This window comes from Dermacentor albipictus, chromosome 1 (assembly GCF_038994185.2).
Source record: "Dermacentor albipictus isolate Rhodes 1998 colony chromosome 1, USDA_Dalb.pri_finalv2, whole genome shotgun sequence".
NCBI classification, from domain to species: Eukaryota; Metazoa; Arthropoda; class Arachnida; order Ixodida; family Ixodidae; genus Dermacentor; species Dermacentor albipictus.
Window position 1 is genome coordinate 116,650,935 of NC_091821.1, and position 27,578 is coordinate 116,678,512.

General features: G+C 44.0%; 1 protein-coding gene across 4 annotated transcripts in view; it reads right to left on the reverse strand.

Moving 5' to 3' along the window:
• Piezo (piezo type mechanosensitive ion channel component) overlaps positions 1 to 27,578 on the reverse strand; it is a 228,796-nt gene that overhangs the window by 142,015 nt on the left and 59,203 nt on the right. For all 4 annotated transcript variants that reach the window (XM_065439611.1, XM_065439612.1, XM_065439610.1 and 1 more), the window contains 5 exons: positions 23,450 to 23,826; positions 21,289 to 21,478; positions 20,374 to 20,452; positions 9,001 to 9,218; positions 291 to 439 (listed from right to left, as the gene is read on the reverse strand). In XM_065439611.1, the coding sequence (XP_065295683.1) occupies positions 291 to 439; positions 9,001 to 9,218; positions 20,374 to 20,452; positions 21,289 to 21,478; positions 23,450 to 23,826 (1,013 nt within the window). The remainder of the gene's footprint in view (positions 1 to 290; positions 440 to 9,000; positions 9,219 to 20,373; positions 20,453 to 21,288; positions 21,479 to 23,449; positions 23,827 to 27,578) is intronic.

A 27,578-nucleotide genomic window follows, 5' to 3' on the forward strand; every position in this document is an offset into this window, starting at 1 on the left:
CCTACACCAGGCTTTTATGAATAAAATAGAACAAGAAGAAAAGAAAAACACCCCTCTGTGCATTAGCATGGACACAAGTTCCCAATATTTGCCAATTCTGCCATGTGTGATCTCAGTGATGGCCATGTTAGCATAGTAAACTATTCTATGGGTATGTGAATTATTCAGGAGACTGAGCCCCAAAGTCAGGATGAATCATCTGACATTATCATTCCACATAAATGTAAAGCTTAAATGTTCACACACAAATAAAAAAATACATTTTTCCACTATAAAAGAAAATAACTTACATCTCTTTAGGTATGTGCAAGTAGGCTTGCCAGTAGTGTGGAAATTTCTCAAATTGGTATGTGTATATAAGAATCAAGACCAGCATTGAATAGATGATCACGGTCAACCAGAAGCCATACATGACTTTTATCCACAGCTGGTATGAGACCTGCAAAGTAGAGATCACAATGTGCATATCAATACTGAAAAAAAAAAAAAGTTAAAGTGAGGTTTGTACTCAGTGCCTGTGCAAGCCATTATGTGAAAATAATTCCTACTTGGCATTATCAAGCCAAGTAACTCTAAACAGATAAAACTAGGTTGCCAGACTATGTACAGCCACGGATAAAGGAAACATTAACAACAAATCCCTTTTTACGAGTAATAACTTGAGGCCATATCTCACACTAAGCATACAAGTTGAAATCAGGCTGATGTTACACGACTGGCAAAAGCAGAAGTGAAAAAATGTGTTCCAGTTAGCCCCAACTTGTTTGTATTTCAATTTTCCGCGATTGTAAAATTCCATAAAATGCTAAGATCCAATGATACTCCCCTCCACTGAATGACATCTATACCCGCAATCAACTCTTAGTGTCATGGCTGTATGTATTTGGTTTTACCTGCGTAATGTACAGCATAAAATTGCACAGCCCTTCAGTCAAACTTTGATCCATTACAAGAAATGAAAACAACTATGTGCTTCATGAGGGCAAAGAATAAATAGCATAAAAAGAGAAAGTTCTCCCGACAAATGTAACATGAATGCATTTTATTTCTGGAACCTTAGATGACAGCATTACAAAAAGCAAGTTCATGCCTGCAACATGCGAATCGTGAGAAAGCGAGGTGACACACTGACACAGTATTCAAGGCGGAAGTGATCAGTCCTTGCAGGATAGAGGAAAAATAAGTGTCCCAATTTAGTGACTATTCTCAAGAAGAAAACTATATAGAGGGTATTAGTGCTGCAGTTGCCACTTCAGGATTGGAATGACTCCAGAATCATTCCACATTTTCGTGACCCCAGAATGGAATGGGAATGGAATTAAGTGCCTTTTGCCCGGTATGGAATGGGAATGGAATTATGTCTTTTTCCGAAAATAGAGCGCTTTTTCGTCTACGTGCCATTTCTTTGTCAAAATATGCCGAAGAACAAACCAGCCCACATTCAAACATTACTAAGTCAGAGCCTTGAATTTAACAATAAAGCAGAATTTTTAAAATGGCTTGGCTGATTACAAGCACGGCACATTTATAAGCAATGCGCCTGCTACAATTTTGCCCTTATAGACAGAGTTGCTCCCAAGTTTGTCTCAGTACCTTCGCGTAACCACTGCTCTATGCTGTTGGTATCCGTCGTGCGGAACTACAGTGGTGGCATACTCCCCCTCTGTATGCCATGCAATTTTTTTTTTTACCTCGACAGCACCTTCACCCCGGACACCTGCTGCCTCCCTACCTTCACTTCTTTGTGTTCGCTTCTGTCACCGTCGGCAACTCGGACCATATTAGAAAAAGCGCTTCTCTAAGTTGTGATGCGTATTGATGCTGGTGCGATGCTTGTGTTCACTACAAGCTTTCCCGTACCTGCTTCCGAGACCGCCTCACCTCTTTCCAACACTTTTGCAATACTGTCTGCCCTGTCTAGACACATGGACACCTTTGCCCGAAACTGTGTCGACAAAGGTCTGCAGGTCGGCACAGCACACACTCGTACACAATGAACTGTGCGCGCCCTCTCCCTCCATAGAGAGAGAGAGAGAATACACTTTTGAAAGCACTGATTCAGGAAGCCAGCCGAAGCAGGAGAGCCCACGCAACTGCAGCCACAGCAGCGCCTCCCCAGTCCTGACGTGACGATTTGCACAGAAGAAAACCCATGTTCACTCTGTTCTAGGGAGCTTTGTTCTATGGCAAAAAAAAATTGCTTCCATAATGCACTGCCACACTGGCTCCTCCGCCCAGCGGCTCACACACACACCAAGTTTGCCAACATAGCCCATTGGAAAACATTTTTTTTAATTATCCACGAAAAAAAAAAACAAGCTGCAAGTTGCAAGCTTTGCTCCAAAACTATACATGCTGTAGGTGGAGTTTCATCTAATTTGATTCAGCACTTAAAAAGAAAGCACGAATGTGAGTACATGCAACATGAGAAAGGGCTGGCAAGCCAGCCGAAAATAACGTCGGCCTTCACCACTGAGTGCAGCTCTGTGCCTGTTCATCGAAAGGCTGCTCTTGACGACACCATAATCAACATTATTTGCACTGATATGGAGCCCTTTCGTGTTGTCGAGAGGGAGGGTTTCAAACAATTCATAATGGTAAGTTTGACAATATTATAAGCCACCTTTCATTAAAGTAACTGCTTTGTATTCTTTTCAAATTCAGGTCCCCATCCCAAGCAACAAGTTGCCATTGCGGGATAACCTAAGAGAGAAGTTTCTGCCCAGGAAAGCATCAGTGCTGCAGACCAAAATATCATTGTCTTTGATGGGAGCGGAGTACGTCTGTATCGCACTAGATATGTGGACGTTGCTGTCTACGGAGGGCTTCCTGGCTGTTAAAGCAACACTCGTGGACAACGACTTCATGGATCACATGTACCTCCTCAGTTTCACCCGCCTGATGGGGAGCCACACAGCTGGTCGGATCCGCTCCGAGTATGACGCAGCGTTTGCAGTGGAACATCGCTGACAAGGTGAAATATGTATTTTCACACAATTTTGCCTCTGTTAACTGTTTTTATTTCATTTTCCAGGTCTTTCGTGTGGTGACAGATAACACTTCATCAATGATAAAGGCATTTGCATTTACCAGGTGGGAGACTGAAGAGGACGGTCATAATGAGAATTTCGTTGACTGCCCGAAATGCTTAATCAAGGAGCTTTTAAGCGAGTTCCATCAGCTGGAGCAACTTCAATTTGGCTGCACTGCCCACAGTCTGCAGCTTGCCGTAAAAGACGCCATTCGGCAGGTATGCGCTATTAAGTAAGATATTGGTTTCATCTTATGTGCATTGATACATTGTTCATTTATTACTATTTTCATGAATTGTTTGGGCCAAGCTTTGTTAAATAATTTCCTATGAATGCACGGACAAAGAATGTATGAATATAATAATTGCAGTTTGAAAAGTAGGGGCAGACAACTGTGCTTTCAGTGCTTTAAAGCTTTATTATGCAACTACCCCCCGCTCATGTTTAGCCGAATTTTTGAGCGTGCTTTGCTTTTTCATCTTGGGGATTCATGGTGCATTTGCTGCCATGGCCAAGGTCACGAACTCTGCTTCCCATCAAAAAGTGGCTGTGAATCATTTTTCTGCCACAGGCCAGGCACCAAGCTTACGCGATTTCGCGGTCTGCTCCCACCATGTCAATCAACTGTTCTGAAATATCTCTAAAGAGAAACAAAAACAAAACTGGCACATCATCTAAGGAATGCCCACAGTGTCCCGAAGTTACATTTTAAAAGATATGGATTTTGTTGATTCCTTGTTCAAGCTATTTTTGTCTTATTGCATTTTGTGTTCCTTGCTATTTTTCTGCTTTCGTGACCTCACTCTCCTTTTTCTTGTATTACACCCCCCTCCCCCCGCTCAGGAAAACGAAATCTTGAGCACATCACTCCTAGTACAAATTGCTCTGCCCGTAAACACAGTTGCCTGGCACATAAGACGAGTTACCAAGACGGCAGTCTGCTGCTAGTATGTTTATTTGAATTGCCAAGCCCACTTCATTAAAATAATACCGGCTGTAGTACCATAGCCATGGCACTATGTGCACGACATTTATTCCTAGGAACAGGAAGGTACAGCCTACACATGAAGTGCACTCAATTTATTGCAGGGCTGGAGAAAATGGCTTTGTCTGTCCCCACTTTATTTTGTCTAATACAGTCTTGAAGAGTGTCAGTGTGTCGTCGAGTGCAATACCGTACCATTACATATGTCCTCATTCTCTTTCTGAAACTCTATTGCATTGCATGTTTGCCACTTGCAATACCTGTACTTGCAGTGGCAATATTCGCTAATTGTCATCCTCGCTTTATTTTTGGACCCAAATGTAGAGGAAGTCGTACAAAAATGCAGCGCCATCGTTGCATCTATACACAAGAGCACTGCCAACATGGAAGAAGTGTTGAATATGGCCAGTCTGCACTTGTAATCTGACAGTGTGAAGAGGTGGAACTCACAGCTGCGAATGATGAGAAAGCTTGTTACCCCTTTTTAGAGTCATCCAGGCCTGACAAACTCTGCACGTGTGCAAGAAGGATAAACTGTCTGAATATGAACAGAGGCTGGCGACCGACTTGATTGAGCTTGTCTCCCCTTTACAGGAAACCAGGGAGCTGCTGCAGAAAAGGCACGAGACAGCAGGGCTTTTGCTTCCTGCATTGCGAAATATCGAAGTTTCCCTTGCAGAAATTTGAAGCAAAGGCACACATCTTTGCAAATGGGTGGCTAAAGGCCTACAGCAAACCTGGAGAAGCGGTTCGCAAGCACGTGGGCTGACTGTTTTTTTGATGGGCACCCTCCTAGACCCACAGGAAGTCTTCTTGGTGTTTAGCTGCAACAGCCAAGCAGATGCGTTCTGCTGTGCTGGGGGAGGGGCCCCCTTTGTTAGGGCAGGACAGCTCCAGCACTGTCAAGAATGCAGACTCTGAAGCAGGGCCAAGCAGATTGATGTTTACAAACATCAGGCAAAATGAAAATGCCTACCAAGACAACATGCCTGGATCCATTGCAAAGGAAACCTTACAGAGGGAACTAGTGCAGACACGGTTAAGCCCCTGACCTATTCAAAGGGAATGCTAGCTGCTTTCCCTTGCTCTCCCACCTCGCAAGGGCAGTTTTTACTGTGAACGCTATGTTAGCTGACGTGGAATGTGTTTTCTACGGCACTCCTGATAATGACAGCGAAGCAAAATCGGCTGTCAAGCACCTCTTTCGAGCAGCTCATGTTTCCGAAGTGCAACACACAGTTAGGTAGAAGGCAATTGTTTTATCTCACTTTTTGTTTTTGTTTTTAGAGCTAACTGTTGAAGTAGCCGTCTTTTACACTTTGGGTTTTCAAAACTAAACGGTGAAGTACCCATTTAGCTCGCATCCTTTTGTTGCAAAATTTAGATGAATAAAACAAAAATAAAGCTTCTTTTTGCACCTTGCACTGCTTGCAACCTTTATTGCAGCATTTAAAAATCACGAGGACACCTAAGCAAAAGTATGCATTGGCGTCATTTTAGCATTAACACATTTAAGCTTAAAGAAGATTAAAACATAACAAGCCATTAAAACATGCTGACCATGTAAATACTATAAATAGCGGGAGAACTGCCCCTATGGGAATTAGGTGGTTGTACTGCCTGAGATATGTCACCAAGCTACTATCCCTCGACCTTAGTAACGTGTTTTGCTTATTTTTTGCAGTTCGTAATGCATCTGGTGACGTCAGCTTGATGGTACGTTCATCAGTACGGCAATAAAACTACCAAGATGTCTTTCGTACGTTGAGGAATTATAGGAATGGAATTGAACTGTCTGGCCATTCCCGTAGTGGGAACAGGCTGTTTTTTCATTCCAAGGAATTGAAAGAAATGGAATTGTAATGGAATGGGGGTGCCCATTCCACAGCACTGGAGGGTATGCACTGACGTCATTGAGGCCGCCATGTTATTGTACAGCTAGCGCAGTGAAAAGATACACACATTATATCGATCCGCTTAGCTCCAGCAGCAGCTGCAACGAAGACAACGAAATGGCATCCGTGACGTCACTTAGTACACCACATGAGCTGATTGATAATGTACCTTGCCTGGAGATTCCCTGTGTCGACAATCTGGTAACTGACAAAAACACATACTTTTATTTCATGAGCAAGGGATCTTTGTCCACGACTAGCTCAGTGCCATGAACACGGCAAAAACACTGAACAATTATGACGATATTGTACAAACATACCGAGTTGTTAGAGTAGGTCCTGATCATTAATTGAAGCATCTAAATGCTCCGTGTAAAGCGTGTAATTTATTATAAGGTTTCAAAAATGCACATTGCTGCCGATTGCAGCACATCGCTCAGCTGAATTTTAAGCCATCCCTACCCATTTGACGTCATTCGCCCCAATGACGTTAGTAGGGTGAGCTATCCAATTGGAATGCATCATGTAACCGCACAAAAACAAGGGACTGGTTGGCTACCCAGGGCGCATCATCCGATTGGCTACCCAGGGCACATCATCAATAATTTTTGCAACTTTATGGTGAACAAATGTTGTTCGTAATAGTTGAAATGTTAATTTGTTTCTATAAAAGGAAAGTGACAGAAAGAAAATGCACAAGAACAATTCCTCATTACACTTAAGCATTTCCGGCACACAGCAAGTGTCGTCTGCTTGTGTTACAACGTGCTCCATATTGACAAGAGCTCTGTGGTCAGAGACGGTCTCAGTCTTTTCGTGAGCACCATGATTTGACTTTGTTGCATTGTGGGATGCAAACGCAGTGACTGGCAATATGCCAAGCTGCGACATCGTGTCCCTCTGCAAGGCAGCAGACGAGCGGACTGACTGCAGTGCATCGGACTGCCATTATCTGATTGGCGCCAGGATTTGCACGTTTGCGGCCATCACTTTACACCGGAAGATTACTAACGCAATAGCATTTTGCGAGTGGCATGGAGTGGCAATAGCATTTTGCCTGGTGGCATGGAGCTCAACCACATACAGTAGCAGTAACAAAATGTATTCTTTGCTGCTGGTGTAAATTTTTCACACGAGTCTAATCGTTAACACATTGTTTTTGTAAATTTTTAAAAGGTTTGAAACTTGGTTAGAGCAATATTAGCACTTCGTTTGGCTGGTTAAGCTCTGCACCAAGAGGTGGCTGGACTTTGCAGACCGATGAGGCCTCTCACGCCAAAGTTCTTTCATCAGGTTGAGTTTATGCCTCCAGCCATCCGTCGAAACACCCAGCTCGCCTGTGGTTACCAGAATGCCAGACTCGTTCGGCGCTGCGACAGAATACTCATAACGCATGCTGCTTCGATAGCTCTCACTTGGGGTCGACTGCCAAGCAGCTGGCAAAGAGTTAGGAGAGGTCACGCGCTCGCTCCAAGAGAACCGGAAGTTGATGACACGACGTGCCATCATGACGCAGAGCCAGTGAAGGCGAAGCTTAACCCTGATCACTCAGTGAACGAGTTGAGGAGAAAATGCATGGCTATGGAGGAGGGTAACTCGTAATCATCCATAGCTCTCTTAATATGTGTCCCTTCACACAAATTGTGGTGCGAATGATTAACTTTAGCTGTACCTTACACATCTACAAAATTTGTCTGAACCGTTTCAGGGGCCCTTTAATGGTCAACTATTACACTACCATGGTATTGGATTTGATCATCCAGAATACTTTTTAAGCAGCACCGTGGATGACACATAGTTAAAAAAAAAATGCAGAAAGGGGTTCCCACAGAAAGCACGGTGTGAGAAAATGTGCCTGTGACAAGTTGACAAAAGCAGGTGCAATCAAACTCACAAGCTTATGTTTAGTTTGCCCATGGAAAAGGGTATTAATTGCTCAAACTAATAAAAAAATCATAAATAAAAACAAATAACGAAGAAAGCCAAGTTATGCAGCACCAGTTTGGCTTCAACTGCTCTCTGCAAAGGCACATTGAGAACAAAGCACATTACTGATAAAGTTTTTTTTCCCCCTCAAAAATGCCAAAAGATATTTTGGCCATATAGTCTGAATGCCGATTACCTACTGCATTATTCACTACCACACTAGGCTTCTCAAGCTAGCCTGGCAGCCCCTTCTACAGATCGGTGGCGGTGGTGTGGCCCAAAAACATCTTGGGAAGCTAATGAATCGGCAAGTTCAAATTCTCCTCTATTATGCATTTACTTTTCCTAATCTCTTTCCCCGCTGCGCTAGAAGTTGCCTAATATCTGGAAAGTTGAAGGCCTGTGCAAGAAATGCAAGAAACTTCGTCCTACTGACACATGAGTGACTGAACCCCTTGTGCATGACACACCAGCATGAAGAATGCATTTCTTTCTGTTAACAAAGCAAAATGTGTGCACTGCGGTAAAAGGCATTACATTTTCTCTTTTTCTGGTGATCAAATTCAGGAATGCATTACATTTGAGGATGCATTAGAATCAGGTAACTGTGGTGCCATGCAATAAAAAAGAAGAAGAAATTATGGGGTTTTATGTGCCAAAACCATGATCTGTTTATGAGGCATGCCGTGGTGGGGGACTCCGGAAATTCGGACCACTAAGAGTTCTTTAGTGTACACCTAAATCTAAGTACACGGGTGTCTTACACATTTCGCCCCCATCGAAATGTGGCTGCTGTGGGCGGGATTCGATCCCCGCGACCTTGTGCTTAGCAGCCCAACAGCATAGCCACTAAGCAACCACAGCGGGTCAATCAAAAGAAGAAAAAAAAAATAACTGCCTACTTTTTAATGTAATGTGGTCCTTTTTATGTGGTGAAAAATTGCACAGCATCATGCAGATCCTGCAAAACCTATGACAGCACATGAGGTTGGTGCTGCAAGTTCATCAACCTTGACATTTTGTGTAATTTCTGGCTTATCAAGCCTAGGCTCCCGATTATTACAGGAGTGTAATCTAGTAGTCCCCTCATGCTTAATAGTGTTTCTTTGGTGTCCCTTTATTATGGCTCAAAGGAATTGAACGACATTTAAGGGCGACTTACCTGGAAGACAAGGATGAAGAACAAGAAAAGCAACATGTAGGCGATGCGATAGAGTACCACGTCAGTGCCACCCAGTGAGATTACCATCAGCATGGTAGCCACCACCCAGATCCAATAGCGAGTGAGCCACTGCTGCACTAAGTGGCCCAAACGGCGCACATACAGCTGGGTGCCCACGCCAAGGCTGGATGTACCCATGCTCATTTGCCGCCGAAGCTCTGAAAGAGAAATCATGCTTTTGTGACTCTTGAATGTCGACTGCAACAAAATTACCCTTTTGATAAATTGGTTATAATTGAGAAGTATGGTTTTGAAGCAATCTTGACAAAGCTGCAGGGCTGACAATTGTCTAGTATTTTCATTAACAGCTTTTAGGAAGTACCTTCTATATTATATATGTTTTATAACAAAAAGAAAAGTTATAACTTGAATAAATTTGAACTTAAGCAGACAAAGTGGGCACTTGGTGGTTGGCAGATATGATGTACAGTACTCTCACAAAAGTTCCCAAGCCACAGCATGAGTGAACACGTTAACATCATGCCATGTAGTGGATCTTGTTATTAAATCTGAAGAGCTTCAAGGTTCTGAAGAGGCAAAGGGACACTGTTTCTCACGATCTGAGCTTACAATTGTCGAAATTACTTCAGGGGCCCCGCCACCAGTCTGAAAGTCAATGCGTTCATGCATGCCGCAACTTGAGAACTTTTGGCCGGGACTGTACATCGTGATACATGGCCTCAGAGATCTTTAAGCGCACTGCTAGTGCCACCCAATCCTGGAGGTCATGCTGTTTTTCAATATTCTGGGTTCTGTCATTCCTGGAATGCGATAATAGTGTTTCAATTTTTTTAGGTATTAGAAACAATATTTTTTTAGCTTCTTGTAATGCATCCTCATATTTCAAGCGTAAAGTTTTGAAGAGAGGTTGCTCTGTATCAGTATCCAAAACTAGGCTGTGCTCAATGGCTGTTGCTATCGACTTTTATAAGTGTTCACAAAATGGTGATGCCTTTTTGGTCCATCTCTTGCATCATCTAGATTGCATTAAAAGGTAACTATCATCAACGTTATTGCTGAAGCATTAGCTTCTATTTCACATCCCCTGAACACTGGCACCTTGCATTGTAGTGGCTCTGTGATTGCCACTGCCTTATTAAGAGGTTCCTCACTAGGCTTCGTCGAAACTTTTGGTTATACACTAGAATAGAGGCTATGGGGAGGCAGCAGGGCAAGTACCTCTGCGGAAGCTAACTCTTCTACTCTTCTGGGGAGGGGGAGGGGGTGTCACGGGTTTACGTAGGCAGCAGTGAGCTCCATTGGGCCCGACATATTCAGCTCAACATCACTTGCATTACCTTCCTGAACCATAAAGTGGAAAAAATGTTGTTCTTTTGCATTGGATGTGGGATTGGATTGCTTACCGGAGTAGTCCGCTATGCCACACACAACATCATCGACAGACGTCATTGGGCTGCCATCAAATAACACTGAATTGACTCGTCTGCACAGGGACAAGCCAATGGGTTATATTCTGGTTTGTAGAGGGCTTTTTTGCATTCTTTTGTAAGCTCAGTGGTTTGCGTCCCCAAACTTTGGTGCGCACAATCTAAATTCCCCAGTGCCATGTGTGGAGTGTCCCATTCTGGCTTCCCCACACATGAAATGGGTAACACATTTGGGGTCGCAGAAGACCTTGTTTTTCTTTTGTAATATACAATTATTTGTCTTCCAATGCATAGATTACTCTCTGTCAAATGAAAAAAAAAAACATTCTTTGTCGAATGCTACTTTCTGGTATCGAGGTTCTAATTAACTCAGGGCACTGTGAATTCTTTTCTTGTTTTTTTATGAACCAGCAAATGGCTTTTGGATTCCTGCAATGGACACTGGTCGATATCAAAATGACTGGGGGAGTGAGTGTAGAACAGCTAAGGGCTGTTCCGGGCTCACCTGAACTAGTGTGCCTTGATACGAGTGCACAAGAATTGCGTAGAAACCACCGACAATGATTGTCAATGTAAGCAAACAGCCCAAACGAACAAATGCTTTTCTTACCGAATCTGACCATAGACTACCGACCAAGCACGAAAGCAGATGAAAGAGCCAAGTATATAAGGCCATTCACTTAAAAAAAAAAAAAACACAAACAAACAAACAAACAGGTGGCTAAATAAATCTGGTGTCTTCCACTACAGCGTGCCTCATAATCAGATCATGGGTTTGGCTTGTAAAACAAGAAAAATACATTTAATTATGAGATCAGCATTATCAGCCTATTTTTGATATCCTCCGCAGGATGAAGACTGCTACCAGCAATCTCCAATTACCCCCATCTTGCACTAGCCGATTCCAAGTTATGCCTGCATATTTTTAAAATTTGATCATGCCCCCTATTTTTTGGTCGTCCTTCACTGCGCTTCCATTTCCTTGGCACCCATTCTGTAACTCTAAATGACCACTGGGTATCTGCCCTATGCATGAGATGGTGTGCACAGCTCCATTTTTCCCTCAAAACTTTAACAAGATCAGCTGTCCTTGTTGAATCTCTGATACAGCCATCTTCCTCGGCTGCCTTTTATATATGGCGTGCTCTGGTGCATGTGTCTTCTGTCTTGTGCTGTGAGCTACGAGGTTAGAAAAAAGGGAAGACGAATAAAAAAAAAACTTCTGCTCCTGCCGAAGTGATCGAGGCTCAGACTATGGCGCAAATACTCTGCCTATCCTCGTCCAAAGCCGGTAGGCTAATCCTAAATGACGCCAATGTCTCCCCGTCTCCCTATCTCGAGCACGCGGTTACCCTACCGAGCGAAATTAGAGACAAATACAAAGTCTCACCGTTTCCCAGAAACGTCCACCCACAACACAACGTGGGTAGGCGCCGGGCCCGCGCCCGCGCGATTCTCGACCGCATCGATGCGGATCGTGAAGCCACCGCATTTGTGGACGCGGCCCAGTACGGCAGCACATCCACTTTCGCAATAGCGGTCGTGGACGGCAACGGAACGCTACGATCATCCGCATCGGTTAAAACGAGCACCAGCGCTAAAGCGGAACAAATAGCCATAGCCATTGCCATGGCAGACCCCACATTTACTTATGTCTTCACGGACTCGCGTGCCGCAATTCGGGCCTACGAATGCGGCAACGTATCTAAAGAAGCAGCGCGTATACTACTAGCGAGCTCAAAGGAGAGCAAACGGTGCCTCTCCTGGTTCCCCGCTCACATGGGGAAAGACATTCACCCGCAAAAAGCTAACCTCAATGAAACGGCCCACGACCGTGCGCGAGAACTTGCCCGCCGCGACGGTCCCACGGCCTACGAGGGGCTGGACATTCAGTTTAATGACCCGCTGCTCACTTACCAAGAGATCACCTCCCACTATCGGAAAGGCAGAACCAAATTCCCGCCCCCACACGCCAAACTCGAACGCGCGCAGGCGGCCGCGTTTCGAATGCTACAAACGGACTCGTATCCGACACGAGGCCTTCTAAGTCACTATAACTCAGAAATCCCGGCAAATTGCCCAGACTGCCCAGAACTTTATTGCTCACTCTCGCACATGCTATGGCAATGTACCGCGTTACCAAAGGGCCCTCTCTCCAGTGAGCCCGAATGGGAAGAAGCCCTCAAAAGCCCGGACCTCAAACTCCAACTCAAGGCCGTCCAGAGGGCCCAAGAACTGGCGGAGCGTCACCACGTTCCCGTCCCGACTTGGGTGTCGCCTACGGTTTCTGCCGGAGGAGTTCCCCGCGTGGGATCTCCAACGGATTGAAACTCCTCAGGACTTCAATAAAGTTCCTGACTGACTGACTGACTGCTCCTGCCATCAGTCTAAACAGTTCTCAGGCCTTTGGCTCGCTGAGTCATACATTGTTGTAGTGGACCTAACCTCGATCACTATAATGTGGCGACCCAGACATGATGTAGCATGTTTCTGCAGGCTTCAACTTTTGGCAGAAAAACCCGAGTGGGCACCAGAAGTTGTGCTAACACTGTTGTAAAACGACACCGACAGCCACACTAGATGCATCGGTAATAAGACGCATTGGTGCAACATGTAGGGGATGCCCCAGGAGGGTGGCATCTGCCAATGCGCTATTCGCAGCCTGGAAGGACTCTTTGGCACCGGAGGTCCAGGATGGACCTCCGGTGCCGAAGAGTGAGGAGGCGGACGAAGAGTGAGTGAGGCGGACGGAGGTTTAGTGGTCTTGAGATGCTCGGTAAGTGGTATAATAATTCGGGCGATGTTGGGTAGAAAATGGTGGCGGAAGTTGAGCAGCCCAAGGAACTCATGAAGCTTTTGCAGTGACGCTGGGTGAGGGAACTTGCGCAAGGCTTGAACTTTCTTTTCCAACAATCCTTTGGGGGTCACACAATGTCTGAGAGAACTCAATGTCGTGGACACCAACGACATACTTCATGATGTTGATGAGAAGGCCGTGTTCCTGGAGCCAACAATATAGCAGGTACAAATGTTTGCTATGCTGCCTGGGGGAAACAGTAGCCACCAGGAGGTCATCGAGGTATGCAAAGACGAAGGGGAGTCTCCGAGTGACCTCATTGATAAACCTTTGGAATGTCAGAGAACCGTTCAGACTGATAGCAGGAGCAGAAGCTCCTTTTTTTGTTCTTCCCTTTTTTCTAACCTCTTAGCTAGCGGCATGAGGCACAAGACACACACACCAGAGCGTACCATATATAAAAGGTGGCTGAGTAAGATGATAATCGCTTATAGAGTAATTATAAGTATGAGTGCAAGTAATTATAATTTAATCTAATTTACTTTGAAGGGCAGAACTCGACTGAAATGTTCGAAAAATAATGACGCTTTCGTGCATGCATCCTCTTCTATGTAAATTACATATACAATTAAACCTCCTTATAATGAAGTATTTAAGCTTTTATAACTTTTGGTCCGTAAAACACCACGTACTTTGAACTTCAATATAACTGCCACCACTAAGGAATACAGAGACAAAAGTTAACAGGCACTTCTCATACACTAAAGAGAATAAAGGCAAAAGCCTGCCCACTCACGAGACATTCATTACGTTACTTTACATTTTCAATCTAATGCATTGTTACTTCCTATTGTTTTTTCCACCAAAGGTCATGGGTTTGAGTGTCTTAATTAAATGTGCCTTAATTAACTTTACCCTGAGTAACATCAAAGGTCATAGGTTCTAGTGCCTTAATTAACTATGTCTTAATTAAATATACATTATTTACCTTTGCTTTAATTAACACCAAAGGGAGTGGGTTCAATTCTTGTGAGTTATGGCCGGTTTGCCCATATCTCCATGTAGGGTTGTGGGTTCGAGAGCCTTAATCAACCTCGCTTTAATTAACACCAAAAGCTGCAGGATGACTCACACCAAAGGTTGTGGGTTTAACTCTCGACCTTCACAATGTCAAGTGGAATCCAGCTTGGAGATATGGCCGGTTCACCCATATCTCCAAGTGGGTTCGACTCCCACCAAAGTTATTGAATTCTATCTTAATTAATTGTGCGTTAACTCTAACTTAATTAACCAACAGGTTGTGGGTTCAACTCCAACCAAAGGTCAAGCGTTCCATTGGTTCGAGTGCCTTAACTAACTTCACCTTCATTAACACCAAAGGACGTGCATTTGACTCCCACCACGAGAGTTGAACCCTCGACCTTCACAATGTCAACGGGAATCTAACCTGGAGATATGGCCGATTAGTCAATATCTGCAGGTGGGTTCGACTCCCACCAAAGGTCGCGGGTTCGAGTGCTTTAATAAACTGCTTCTTAACTGCCTTAATTAACACCACAGGTCATGCTGATGTTTCTTCTCCGCCTTGGCTTCATGCTTTCTTATAAAGGGGCCTAATTCGCCCTAATTAACACTGAAGGTCATGAGTTTGACTCGCACCGAAAGTTGCGAGTCTTATTTAAATTTTGCCTTGATTAACACCACAGGCAGTGGGTTAGACTCCCACCAAAGGTCGAGCGTACGACTCCCTATGGATTTTGGTGCCATAGTGCCGACGGCTTAATGCCGGACATCGGCCTTATCATCCCATGAGCCGTCTAAGGCTTTCACCTTAAGTGAAAATTTCTGTGGACATAGATGGTGAAATGGTAGAATTACATGCGGCTGCTTGCAAACGCACCTCTCAAATCGCACACTGTGCAAATAAGAGCGACCATCAAAGCCGCACCATGTTTTATATAACGACCCAAGTGCGATAAGGTGCTAGGTGTGAGCGAAAGCATGAGAGGGCGAGTCGAGCAGGATGGTGGCTTGATGAGCATGATAAAGGGGGAGGGCAGCACATGTAAGGGGAGAGGGAGAGGAAGTGGGGTCAGGTTGACGTGCACCTCCTTTTCTAGCGTGGCTGTGGTGGCACATGGACGTCAAACATGAGCACATTGTGTATTGTGTTTGTTTCCTTCCTTGTCCTGTCCTTCCGCAGTTCACCCAAAAGTCTAGCTGGGGAGTTTGGAAGGTGGATCCACTTAAAACGAATTCTCAGTATGGCACTAGTTTCGAGATATTAATTCCCGAACTTTGTGGAGAAACGCATTGGCGTTCCAGTTACTTTTGTGCTTGTATGCATAAAACGACATTTTGTTGAGAAAGCAAGTGGAATGACAGTGAATTTTTTGCAAGTTTCACTGTGCATATTTCGTAAATGGGGTCACCCATACAATTCTTTTCAGGTGAATATGCCTTCCAGTCTCACCCACTAGAATTTGTGAATTGAAATATCTGACATAAGGTAATTAGCTAAAAACTTCATTATTGAATTTTTTAGTCGATCAGACATTTCAATTTTTTGTGCAAGTAATGTCCACCTTTTCAAGTAGACCAGTTCATGGACTATAATTGTGCTACCTGTCACAGACAATTCTTTAACATGTTTGAAAGTGTTCGCGGAACCACCCTGCGCACGTGCGTGTGCCCAAACACACACACGCACACACACACACACACACACACGCACGCACGCACGCACACACACACGCACGCACACACACACACACACACACACAAATTAAATTATGGGGTTTTACGTGCCAAAACCATTTTCTGATTATGAGGCACGCCCTAGTAGAGGACTCCGGAAACTTCGACCGCCTGGGGTTCTTTAACGTGCACCTAAACCTAAGTACACGGGTGTTTTCGTATTTTGCCCCCATCGAAATGCGGCCGCCGTGGCCAGGATTTGATCCCATGACTTTGTGCTCAGCAGCCCACACACATACACACCCGCATACACACACACAGTTTATCCCAGATATAACAATCTATCAGTTATAATGACCCATATTCAATAGCATTTATGATTTTCTGACCCTGCTGATCGAAACTGTGTCCAGATATAAGGAACATATTCAAAAGTTCCGTACTGTTAAAATGAACACTTAAAATTCGGTGACTCTAAAAGGAGGGTGCACATGAAGTTCGGAAGCGCGACAGAACTGGGTGCACAGTACACGTGTGGCCGATGTGGCTGTGGGCTCGCGTGTGGCCGATGCTGCAGCTGTAACATCAAGAGCTTTGCAAAATTCTGGTATGCAGTGGTAGTTCCTGCTTCCAGTCAACTAGAACCACAGTGGTAGAGTAGGAGAGGGTGGCCAAATGGTGCAGCTTCGCCAATGCTCCGAGCCTTTCGCAACTTCTCTCAAGTTGCCATCTTATGCAAGGTGTCAGCATGGGTAGTTTGCCGTACGTGAAAGTACGTATTCAAAGGCACCACAAGCAGTCAAGCTGTATTTTTATGTCTCGACCATTTGAGAAGGAGCTTCATGTCATCCTGTCATACAGTAGAGAGGGATTAAATGACACTAAATATTTTAAGTCGCTTAGAACCTGTACCTGTGTGGATTTGCTCATGAAGCATTCCTGCAGATGCGTCATTCACTCCTCATTGCTTGTTCACTTATTTTTATTTGTTTATTTTCCTGGATACGAATTAGTGCTAGGGGCTAAATAAATGTTGTTGCTAAAGGGCCGATGGTTGAAATTAATGATTTTTTTTTATTGTAGCAGTTAGTTATCATAGTTGTTAGCATTATATGTTCACAATAAATATTTACTGTTTACTAAAAACTTTAGTATTAACATGTGTTAACTGCTTTATTATTATTATTATTATTATTATTATTATGTTGTCATTGCTGTTTTTGTTTTTTAGAGGGCATGCAAGTATGTTAAAAAATGTAAAGCATCTCACAATTGCAAGAACATGCAATGCTGATTGTTAAGTGAGCATGGTGGTATCTATCCACAGTTGGTTTTCGTGCAAGCAGGGAGCTTCCAACTTGCAGTAAATGGTGGGTTAATACGCCAAATTTTCGGCCTGAAATTGATTACCTCTAACTTCAAAGCTGTTTATATGGGGTAAATGGGAATAGAAATTTTACTTTACTGTTGCTGTTGCTGTGTTCACCAGATATGTATCATTATCCTTTGAAGATCACAAGAAAATTATACATAAAGTGCTACACAATAAATTGCCAATGAGAATGTGCCAGTATGCAAAAGTCAAAATCGAAAAGCGGAGGACAAAACTAAAAATTGGGAAGCTGTCAGAATTTGTGTTATTAAGTGCTTCACAGTAACACGTGTAGGAACATTCACTTTCATTTATTTTTCTGAGCTCAATCGCAGTGTCGCTATATTCAGGCCATTTCTTTTCATTATGCATTGTAACCTTCAACAGCTATCCCCTTTCTTGTGTATTGTGCAAGTAAGGTACCATATCGCAAATAAAATTGGTTCCAATTTTTTTTTAACAGATTGTTCTTCCGTTTCATAGGGAGCTCAACAATAATTAAGCAAGTGCTGACAATACCACCGAGCAATTTACTTACACCTCTTGTGTAAAGTAACTGCTCATAAGCTCAGCGCTACACACAGTGACTTGTAAGTCAAATATTTTAGGCACTGTGCATTCACCGAAAGGAATTTTACCGCTTCAATAAAAATAAATGTACATTGCTCAAGATCAACGACCTGCGACTGTCATAGTGAAATTGCCCATGCCTATTTGTTATTTTTAAGCTCCATACAGCCTGGTACACTTACTTTTGTGTACAAGACTGGCTGAAAGTCTCGGCATGCTACAGAGAAACCTCGTTACTACAAACACCACGTCAACGAACTTTTCAGACTAACAAACTTCTCAGAAATCCCCTGCTGATTGCTTATAGCTTCAATGTAAAAATATTTCAGTACTACAAACTTCAGAATACCGAACTTTTCAGAATAACGAGCTTTATTCAGTTCCCATGTCCCCCATGTCAACAACACCTCAGCACTACAAATTAATATTCAGAAATTTGAGAATTCTTAGACTTCTGTCACAGCAGCCGGAACAGCAAGCTAGCAGATGACAAGGTGCAGAAAACGGATGTCACGGCGCATGGGTTCGGAAAACCTGAGGCAATGCCGAAGGGAAAAAACTTTAATAATAATAATAATAATAATAATAATAATAATAATAATAATAATAATAATAATAATAATATTGTGGAGGTGATGACGCATTAGGTTTTGCTAGTGCATGCTCTGCCCAGACAAGTGTTCCTTTTTTCACCCTTCTTTGAAACAGTTCAGGTTGTGCATCCCAAGTGAGACAGTTACGGTGTATGCGGCAAAGGATATGAAAACCAACAAACAAACAAAACGAAACTATGCTTTGGAGGTGACAGAGGTTCCTCTTTGTCGGTGGTTTCCTCAGCGTCAACGTCTCTTGCGTGTGCCGCTCTTACTATACGGTGCTTTGGTGGTGCACGGTGGTGGAATGTTCGGAAAATTGCAACAGCGTGGCCAGAGAGCCAACAGCAACGTTTTTGTGGATCGCTCATATGGTGACAACCGATGGGTCGATGGGCGGAATGGTTAAATTTAGGGCTTCCACTATAACAACCTTTCAGAACAACGAACAATTTGTTGCAGTCCCATGAAGGCCATTGCATCGAGATTTCTCTGTATTAAAAACATAACCTCTTAATACAAGAAAATTTGTGATAATCATGGACTGTTTGCAACGCAGAAAGCTTGCAAAGCACTTATCTAGGCCCATAAGATCGCCTCGCCACCTGGCGACATTTGCATAAACTTGAGAGGAGTAGAGACGTGCTTGCGGAGCTCGTTTGGCTACCTCTCCTATTCTACCACTGTGACTAGAACGCTTTGCTATTGTATGCAGAATGCACTCATGTCCTGCTGAAAGCAAAATATAACACAAGCTCTAGAAGAAAAGTGGCAGCGGATGTGCTTGTAGTTTCGAAATAGCAGGTGTTTGGAACCAACCAGGCACCACTTTGAAGGAGGTACAACGTTGCATTTTGTTCTGCTTTAACATCATCTTTAACATCTTTACCACAAACACATCTTTAACACATCTTTAACACATCTTTAACAGAAACTTGCAACTGGGTGTGGAAAAGTTATAGGAACAAAAATGAAGGTACTACTGAAAATCCTATTTTCAGACCAAAGTAGTGTCAAATAGTAACTGCCGACACCAGCTACAGTGTGGTCAAGTCTTCACAGCAGAAGCTTCCTTGTATTCTCTTGACCAGTGCTTGTAAGCAACGTGTCTCTCTTGCCTTCTTCCATATCAGAGCCAAGGGCTCTTGTGACATTCACATCACAACCTACACGGCCATTTTTAACTTCTTGTCTTTTCTTGTTGTATGTTGCATTTTTGGAAGCAATTTTACGAGCTCTGCTTTTAATGAGAATACCTGAGTTTGCACTGCAGCTGGCTATCAGACTCTAAGACTGACATGGAATTGCCACGCATGTGACACCACTCTGCTGGTGGAGAGAATGGCTACCTTAAGAAAGTTTCCAGTTGTTTTCAAAACATACATCAGTGTGATATTTGGCGAGATACTTTGCAGACATGATCGTCATCGCATGTACAAAATGTGAGCATGTCGTCCACCATCCACCATGCAGTAGGAAAGGCGTGCACTTCCTACAATTTTGGCACAAAAGCTTTTGTCATGTTGAAACACATTTTTAAACAAGTCCCAGGGTAAATTTTCATAGCTATTACCAGCCATTGTGTTGATTACAGAACTAAAACTTTGATAGAAGTACTTTAGAAAGGCTACAATCACTTCCTCTAATTCTTTATTATGTGAATGCTCTGTGCCAATGCACTTGTCGCAACACCAATCTGCCTGCAAGTCTGCAAATTTGTCCACTCCTTGACTAAAGCTTTAGCAACTTCACAATTTTATTCAACCCTAAAATGCAGACAAAATGAATGAACATGTGCAAAAAGGGCACTCCAGAATTCCCGGCAAGTCACTGCATTTACCGTTGAGTTTTACCTGACCTGAACCAGGAATATTTTAATGTAAGTTCATCACTCACCGATGCCAAGTGCAGGGGGCGTGCGCTGGTGCTCCACATATTGGCGCAAAGTAATCCAGAACATAATTGTGTACAGCATCTGTTTACACAAAAAGAAAAGCACGGTGACAGGTAGCTGCATACAATGGTAGGCAGTATGTGGCTCTGTTGGAACTGCTTAGTATTGCAGTGCTAATGCTGTAATGACCCACATTTGAATTTCTTCTTATTGAATTTCACAACAGTTCTTAAACGTCAATTTGAAGCGAGCCATTTTTCTGCGCTATCATGGCAAAGGCAGTCATAACAGACAATGTTATGCAGCTGATCTGAGAATGTTCAGTCAAGAATTGACATGGTAATAGTTAATGGCTGCAATACAATCGAGCATGTGTTAGTCCATGTAGGCTAAACATGCAATACATTATGCACAATGAGACCCACGCACTTGCAACAGCATCACCATTATGCAAGTGGAAGAAGATCAGAGTGCACTCAATCTCTTTCTTACTTGCTTTATTTCCCTCTAATATATAATCATTTTCAGAATGAACTGTCTTATTGTGAGTGCCACAATTTTCTTACGTTTTCTTATGTTTGCTTACAACGGAAGTGTTGATGTGTTTCCACTTCCAGCCTACAATTGCTCCGGCAAGTAGGTGTAAGTTTGGCTTGGGCATGCTTTTTCTGGCTTCAATCTAGAGAGGGCTTCACATCGTTGCGACCCAAGTTGGAGCACGGTAGGAACCAACCGAATGTACCATTTGTTGTTAGTTGGAAGCTGATCATCCACTCACTAATCAAGCTTTTGCACAGCCCCCCAAAATACATTCCCATGCGTTTTTAAGCCATTGTAAACCCTGTTAGGCAAGTCTCTAGTGCTACAAGTCAGCCATGCTGTACATAACTGCTGCAAAAAGTTCACTAATCTCTAACCTTGACAGCCAGTGGCTGGTATGAGTTGTTGCCATACTTGAACAGGCCCACCTGGGCCAGGTTGACTGCATTCACCCGCGGCGGCAGCTCTTCATCAGTCAAGTCAAGGCTGTACAGATACTGAAGCAGCAGCAGGAGCTCCGCATAGGCCACCAAAGCAGGTGATGACCGCAAGCAGGCCAACCGTGAGCTTGTATCACGTACACACAGCAATCACTCACATTGCACACACCAAACAAGACCATGACAATATCACTTACTTTAAAATATTTTCACTTAATTCACAATATCATCGCTTATTCACAATATTGTATAATGCTTGGAAAACTGGCAGCTCTCTATACGAAGTGTCTATCGACTGCAAGGGTCCCATAAAACTGGAAGCATGCAAACATTATACTAATCCACAAAAAGGAAGACATTGAAGAATTGAAGAACTATAGGCCCATTAGCTTACTCCCATCCCAGTATTATATAAAATAATTATCAAAATAATCTCCAATAGAATAAGGGCAATACTGGACTTTAGTCAACCAAGGGAACAAACAGGCTGGCTTCAGGAAGGGATACTCTACAATGGATCACATCCATGCCATTAATCAGGTAATTGAGAAATCCGCAGAGTACAATAAACCTCTCTATATGGCTTTCATAGATTACAAAAAGGCATTTGATTCAGTAGAGATACCAGCAGCCATAGAGGCATTACGTAATCAATGAATACAGACTGCTTACATAAATACCCTGGAAAATACATACAGAGATTCCACAGCCACCTTAAGGGGGGACGCGGGTCTTGAAATCGCGAAAAATGGTCAAAAATGGCAATTTTCAAAAATTGCGTTTTTGAAGTCTTTAATGTCCTAACTATGCCTCTACAAAATATTATGGCTCAATTCCTACTCGAAGTATAAGAAAAACGGCAATTTAGAAACGTTGGTGAGCCGAAATTGAACGCCAAGCGCGAAGGTTTGCCTCATTTTCAAGCTGCCATAGCTCCGCGCGACGCGAACCGATCGGCGCCATCTTGGTCTCGTTTGAAAGCTGGTTTCCCGCTCTCCATTCTGGCGCCCCTTGGCACGCTGTAGACCCTCGTGCAGCACAGCGATCGGCACCCGTTCTCAAGCGGGAAATCGTCGCGAGACAGCCGCTGATTTGTCGACAACACTTCGCCCTGCCATCTGCTAGCCGCCTGGTTAGCTCAGATGGTAGAGCGGCTGCCCCGGAAAGGCGGTGGTCCCGGGTTCGAGTCCCGGACCAGGACGAATTTTTCTTCAACTCTGAGGCTTTTCTTTCGAGGAACCCGTATGGGTTTCCTTTGTATCTATTGCTATGAACGGGTGGATGTCTGATTTTCCCTTTATTCATTACTTCTCTCCACCTTGCGGGTTTCCGCAGAACTACTACGTCAAAGATAATGATGAATAGCTGGGCAAGAGAACAAGAATTCAGGATCACCAGTTAGCCTCTAGAGTCGGTGAAGGAGTACATTTACCTAGGTCAATTAATCACAGGAAACCTTGATCATGAGAAGGAAATTCATAAAAGAATAAAAATGAGTAGGATCGCATACGGCAGACATTATCAGGTCCTGACTGGAAGCTTGCCGTTATCATTGAAAAGGAAGGTGTGTATAATCAGTGCGTTTTACCGGTGCTGACATATGGGGCAGAGACTTTGAGACTGACAAAGAAGCTTGAGAACAAGTTAAAGACAGCGCAAAGAGCGATGGAACGAATAATGTCAGGCATAGCGTTAAGAGACAGAAAGACAGCTGTTTGGATCAGAGAGTGAAAGGGTATAACCGATATTCTAATTGAAATAAAGAGAAAAAAATGGAGCTGGCCAGGTCATGTAATGAGCAGGTTAGACAACCGTTGGACCATTAGGGTTACAGAATGGGTACTAAGACAAGGAAAACGCAATCAAGGACGACAGAAGAGTAGGTGGAGCGATGAAATTAGAAAATTCGTGGGTGCTTGTTGGAATCGGTTGGTGGAAGACAGGGCTAATTGGATATCGCAGGGGGAGGTCTTTGTCCTGCAGTGGACCTAAAATAAGCTGATGATGATGATGATGACCCATCAAAAAATGCCTATTAACAGAAAGCACCACTCCTCTCCCTCTCTCAGAATGAAATGAATCGCAGAAAACCTCCCACCTGGGCATCATCCAGAGGACACAAGACCACAGCAACAGCACAAAGGTAAGCCAGGAGTGGTAGGTGATGCTCCAGGCCATCATCATTATGAGGGTGACCACATAGCTGCCACGTGTCAGCAGCCGGCACCCCTGAAGCACCATGAGCAGCACAAGCTGGCGGCTACCAGGACCTCGGTCAGGAGGCATGCTGCCTGCTACTGTGTCGTCCTCGGCCACACAGCCAGCTGCAACACTGGCTCCTCCAGCAGAAGGTACCACTCCACCAGACCCCACTGTGCCTTCCAGAGAGGTCCAGGCAACATTGGCACTGGGCTCCACACTGGCCTTGACAGCCATGCTCTGGTACGACCGACCCACATGGTCATTGTCCAGTAGCTGGACAAAGCCACAAACACAAAACAGTAACTAAGCTCAGCTGCAAATACACATGCAAAGCTATATTGTGAAGCAATAAACTGCTGAAGGTTGACTTCAATGATTCCATGTGTACTCTGCTTATAGCTTCGTGCAAATAAGTTTACACACCTAGATAGGCTGTGTACAAGCTTGATTTATTCAGACCAGCATAGTCTGCTTATCTAATGTTGAAGTTTACCTCAACATTTATCACGTAATTTAGGTAACAACAGCCAAACTGAAAGAGTATTGAATGTTATACTCCTTATGCCTAAAAATTGGATATTCGTGCACATATGTAGAATAATAAGATCTGAAAATCAGTAAATTGCTTACTCTGAAGGTAGAAAATTTACAATGGAACACTTTAAACAATAAGTTTTGCACCTTTTACTAAAGCAGGATCAGTTTAAAGGAAGTTTTAGCTCAGCGCCAACTCCAATGCTCCCTATTCAAATACATGTAAAACACAGGAATGCTTTTATGAGCCAACCCCTGCATCAGTATGAAAGAAATTTTTGCATTTAAGAGAGAGAAAGTTAAATTATAGTGACTGTAGGAAGCAGAATTTTGATTTAGGCTATCTATTCTTTTACAGAAATTGCCAAAAGTAAGTAGGTTTAAAAAATATAGAAGCACAATGTTTTGAAATTCGTACCTTTTCATTTCTGCAAACTGCATCCATTAAAGCATTAAAGTGTACAAATATCATATATGAATTTCTCACTTATGTGAGTTTGTTACAATGTTTATGAGGGTTTTGCAAAAGTTTACTTACAAGATGGTTGCATATTTCAGAGGCATGTACACTACGTAACCTTTCTCCACATTAGATTTATTATTTACATAACTGTGATATCGTTTTTCACTGCTGAGTTAGTTGTAAATGGTATAGTTTCATTTTCTGAAATTTTGCAATTTTGTACAATTTCTGTTAAAAAAATTAAAAGCATAAATGACAAATTTGCTTCCTACAGTCCCTAGTTTTCAACTTTTTCTTTTAAATATAACAACCTTCATCAAATTGTGTGCAGCAGTTGCTGAGAAAAACAATTTCTCCATTTCTATGGATTTAGATAGATATACATAACTATCTGACACAATCAGCACAATCTTTACAGCTCTCATTATCACTAACCCCAGTTACACTGCCAGTTCCTGAGCAGAGAATGTTACGAGTTGTCATTGGTGACAGCAGACTTCACTTCCCTGACAAATCTGGTAAAACTCACGGTACACTGCCCTGTACAGCTTAAGGAACAATGTCTTTGGAAGGAGATCATACCACAAGAGCTTGAACGCTTTCCAATAATGTTGAGCAAGCAAGATCTTTCTTTCACATGCCTTCTTGCTCCTTCCTCTGCTCCTTTATGCAACCTTCTGCAAGCCTTGTACATGTTAATTTGGGGGCAAGAGAGGGAGAACACATAAAATGTGGCACCTTCCACAGGCAGACAGGTGGATTTCCATTATGCTGTTTGCATAATCTCTCTTTGCATTTGTCAATTGGGACCAAGCAGAACATCACGCTACAATGAGAAGCCCTTTTTTCTTGATATTGTAACGTAGGAAGACGCAGACGAAAAGCTATATACAAGTATATTTACAAGAAAATACGCCGCACTTGGCGAAGAGGCACCAGCCCGCGCTAGCCTCTAATCGTCGTCGTCGTCTTCACACTGCTCACCTCTTCGTCAGCGCAGATACTGTTCTGTAGCATTACCCCCAGCGGCAAAAGCGCCGTCCCGGAGCGACTAAAGGCTGGACTTGGAAACAGCGTAGTAGGCCTTGAGCCTACTTACATGTATGCATCACTAGATGCCAGAGTAGAGGATGAGGTTCAACTTACAGGAGCAATTTCGTACGTCACAGGCGTCACCTAGCGCAGCACGCAGTAGGGCCCTGTGTATCGTGAAAGGAGCTTCTCTGAAAGTCCGACATGACGAGAGGGCGACCACAGGAGCACGAGCGCACCAGGCGAAAACTGTACGTCACGGTAGCGGGCATTGTACTGACGCTGCTGAGTGGTTTGAGAGGCCGTCAGTCAAGTACGGGCAAGCTGGCGTGCATGGTCGGCGAGGGCGATGGTGTCGCGCGCATACTCGCTTGTTGAAATCGCAGCAGGAGGAAGTGCCGTGTCTAGGACCAAAGTCAGTTCGCGACCGTACAGTAGATAAAATGGAGAAAATCTGGTGGTGTCGTGCCGGGAAGAATTGTACGCAAATGTGACGTAAGGAAGGGCGATGTCCCAGTCGTGGTGGTCCTTGGAAACATACTTGGACAGCCTATCGGTAAGAGTACGGTTTAACCACTCTGTCAGGCCATTGGTTTAAGGATGGTATGAGATAGTCAGCTTGTATTGAATGGAGCAGGAACGCACAATGTCGGTGATAACTTTAGAGAGGAAGTTACGACCATGGTCAGTAAGCAGCTGTCGTGGGACGCCATGAAGAAAGATAATGTCACGCAAGAGAAAGTTCGCGACATCAGTGGCGCAACTGGTAGGGAGAGCCCGTGTGATAGCGTATCGGACGGCGTAATTAGTTGCGACGGCTACCCATTTGTTCCCAGAGGATGACGTGGGAAAGGGACCGAGGAGGTCTAATCCAACACGAAAGAACAGTTCCACAGGGACGGTGATCGGCTGGAAATGACCGGCAGGTAGCACCTGAGGTGTTTTCCGACGCTGGCAGTGATCACAAGCAGCAACATAGCGTCGGACGGAGCGAGCGAGACCAGGCCAATAGAAACGGCGGCAGACGCGGTTGTACGTGCGGGTTACCAAAAGATATCCTTCAATGGGTGCGTCATGCATCTCAAAGAGCACAGTCTGTCATAGATGTTTTGGCACGACAAGAAGAAGATCAGATCCATCAGGGAGGAAGTTCCTTTGGTACAGAATGCCACCCTGGAGGACTTATCGGCGAACGGATGCGTCGGTAGGTGTAGGGCGCAAACGCTCGATGAGTGCTCGCAGCGATAGGTCTGGGTACTGCTCATCGGCAATGTTAGCGAAGGCAGACACAGAGAAAACGCCGTTGGCGGTACTACTGTCGGCATCATCAGGCTCGTCTACCGGGTAGCGAGACACGCAGTCAGCGTCCTTGTGTAGTCGGCCAGGTTTGTAGGCGACAGAATATGAATATTCTTGGAGGCGTAAGGCCCAGTAACCAAGTCTTCCTGTAGGATCTTTCAGTGAGCATAACTAGCAAAGTGCGTGATGGTCTGTGACAACGGGAAAGGGTTGGCCATATAAGTATGGGCGGAACTTCACAACCGCCCAAACTAGGGCCAGACACTCACGCTCAGTGATGGAATAGTTGCACTCCGCAGATGAGAGAAGCCCGCTGGCCTAAGCGATAACACGGTTGTGGCTGAGCTGGCGTTGTGCCAGTACTGCGCCAATTCCGTGACCGCTGGCATCAGTACGAACTTCGGTAGGCACAGAAGGATCTAAATGGGCCAGAATGGGAGGCGTTGTGAGAAGGTCGATTAGATGCGAGACTGCAGAGGCCTCTTTATAACCCCACTGAAAAGGGGCATCTTTTTTCAATAGCTTGGTTAGTGGTCGTGCTATGGCCGCAAAATTTTTCACGAAACGGCGGAAGTACGAACAAAGGCCGATGAAGCTGCACACACCCTTGACACACTTCGGAACAGGGAAGTGCGTAAAAGCATAGATCTTGCCTGGGCCCATTTACACTCCGTTCGCATCACCGAGATGTCCAAGG